We start from the raw sequence: 2,066 nt of genomic DNA, 5'->3' as shown, positions 1-2,066 counted from the left end.
AAATTTAAATTACATCAAAATTTAAAACGAATATAATTAAAAAAAAAAAACATGTTATTGTTCCTATAAACTATAAAAAAAAATTTAAATTAAACTAAAAAAAAAAATATTTAAAAAATTACATAAAAAATTTAATTTAATGAAAAATTTTTTTTTTTTGTATTGAAATCAATAAAATCTTAGCATTACAAGAAAATGGCACACCAGTGCTTTCCTGACTTGGCCATTGCGGCTGTGGGTGCAGCGCAAGCAAAATGCTATACATACCTAGTACTTTCTCTCAAAAGAGCTTGTCACCGTGAAAGTTGCCAATGGAGCATTTTCTGTAAGACTTTCATGCCAGAATAAACCAAATCTTTCAAACAATCTTGCCTAATGTCTTTCAATTGTCTTATAAAATACTTTCAACTATCTTTGCCAGGATTGCTTGTTAATCAATAAACAGAATATAACAAAGAGAAGAGTGCAACTCATATGGAAGGTCTACCAGACCCCTGGATGAATCTTATTAGTTCGTCGAGTGAAAAAGAATGCAACTTTTCCACTCTCAAAATAACTGAACCGAAAATGCACCAACTCAGTGCTTTTTTTTCTGTCTCTATGAGGACCTTGTCTGACCTTTTCAGGAAACTATTTATTCTCATAATCACTATTCAGTACATCCCCGATATACCAGACATTCACCGCCATTCTTGGCCCTGCAATGCATCTGATCCAATTTAAATATCTAATGAACCGCAGTTCTTCGGCCAGTTTGTTACCTTGAATACCATAGTGTTCCGGTATCAGTTGAAGCATGTTGCATTTGGCAATGCAGATCCGCCTCAACTTATTCTGGAAAGTTTTTGAAGACGTTCTGCGCTACCTTTCGCCAATTGTCCAGCTTCTAAGTATTTACTGTACATGCTACCAATTGAACCCCGTTGCCATTATACCTGTAGCAGGAAAACATCTGAAGATACCTCCCAAAAGCTAGAGAGAGGCTAAGGTTCCATTATGACACCTGGTTGCTTAAAGCTATAGAAAGTTTTCGGCGAGTTGCTCAAAAGAAGCTTTGGTTTCCTCTATTGAAGCTTTGAAAAAAAAGTAACGACATAATTCAAAACCGGAATCCAATCAGTGTGTGATGAGGCGGGGTTTTGTACTCATGGGGCCGACAATGTCTCTACGCAGACTAAAGCTATTTACACACACATTGCCATAGCCGGTTTTAGACCTTAAGAGCCAGCTTTTCAGTGCACAGCCGTGCTTTAAACTCAGTCTAAACGCCCGATCTGGCGGGTTTAAACTAAATCATCCAATCAAATGTCAGCCAGTTGTTCAATTTAAACTCAGTTTATTTAATATTAGTTCGAACCAACGATAGACTAAATCCATTTCTCCCAGGCAACAATATTCGTGATCTACATTCTTTTTCAAAAATGTATCCTGCATCCTCATTCTAGGTGACTTTGTTAATCAATAATGCCGGTGTCGTGTCTGGGCGTCATCTTTTGGACACACCCGATCATCTCATCGAGCGATCCTTCAACGTCAATGTGATGGCTCATTTCTGGGTATGTCAAATTTTTCAATTACTTTTACAAAACATATGCAAATAGTAGAACGAGAATTATTTAGTATGCATATTTTTTACCATAAAAAACATAAACTGTTTTCGTTCGTGACTTTGCAGACTACTAAAGCCTTTCTACCAAGGATGATTGAGCAACAGCGTGGACATATTGCGACAATCGCCTCTTTGGCCGGTCATGTAGGCATTACCAAGCTGGTCGACTACTGCGCTAGTAAATTTGCTGCTGTGAGTACTAAATTACCGCTATAATTATTAACAGAGTTTCTTGAATAAATCAGGAGTATTGATGGAAAGGCGCGCATAAAATCGATTCTAGATATCGGAATCGACTTACAGGTTTTCGATTCTTAAAGTCATCTCATTCATTCATTCATAAATCATCTCTGATAGTGGACTTAATGTCTTAAAAAATTCTTAAGTAATGAATTTAAAATTATTTATTTCTAACTAGCAATTACCCGGCGTGCTTCGCTGCGCCTTAAATGTATTT

At 36.5% G+C, this 2,066-nt stretch overlaps 1 protein-coding gene across 1 annotated transcript in view; it reads left to right on the top strand.

The window, feature by feature from the left end:
* Positions 1–1,449: 1,449 nt before the first annotated feature.
* The window catches only part of LOC118741394 (estradiol 17-beta-dehydrogenase 11-like), a gene marked incomplete at its 5' end in the record, with an annotated part of 2,445 nt that continues 1,828 nt past the window's right edge, over positions 1,450–2,066 (top strand). Inside the window, 2 exon segments of the mRNA XM_036473350.1 lie at positions 1,450–1,556; positions 1,676–1,801. Coding sequence (XP_036329243.1) covers positions 1,542–1,556; positions 1,676–1,801 — 141 coding nt within the window.

The sequence above is a fragment of the Rhagoletis pomonella genome, unplaced genomic scaffold (assembly GCF_013731165.1).
Source record: "Rhagoletis pomonella isolate Grant_MI unplaced genomic scaffold, Rhpom_1.0 Rhpom_scaffold_00006, whole genome shotgun sequence".
Taxonomy (NCBI): Eukaryota; Metazoa; Arthropoda; class Insecta; order Diptera; family Tephritidae; genus Rhagoletis; species Rhagoletis pomonella.
This window is presented reverse-complemented; position numbering and strand designations above follow the sequence as displayed.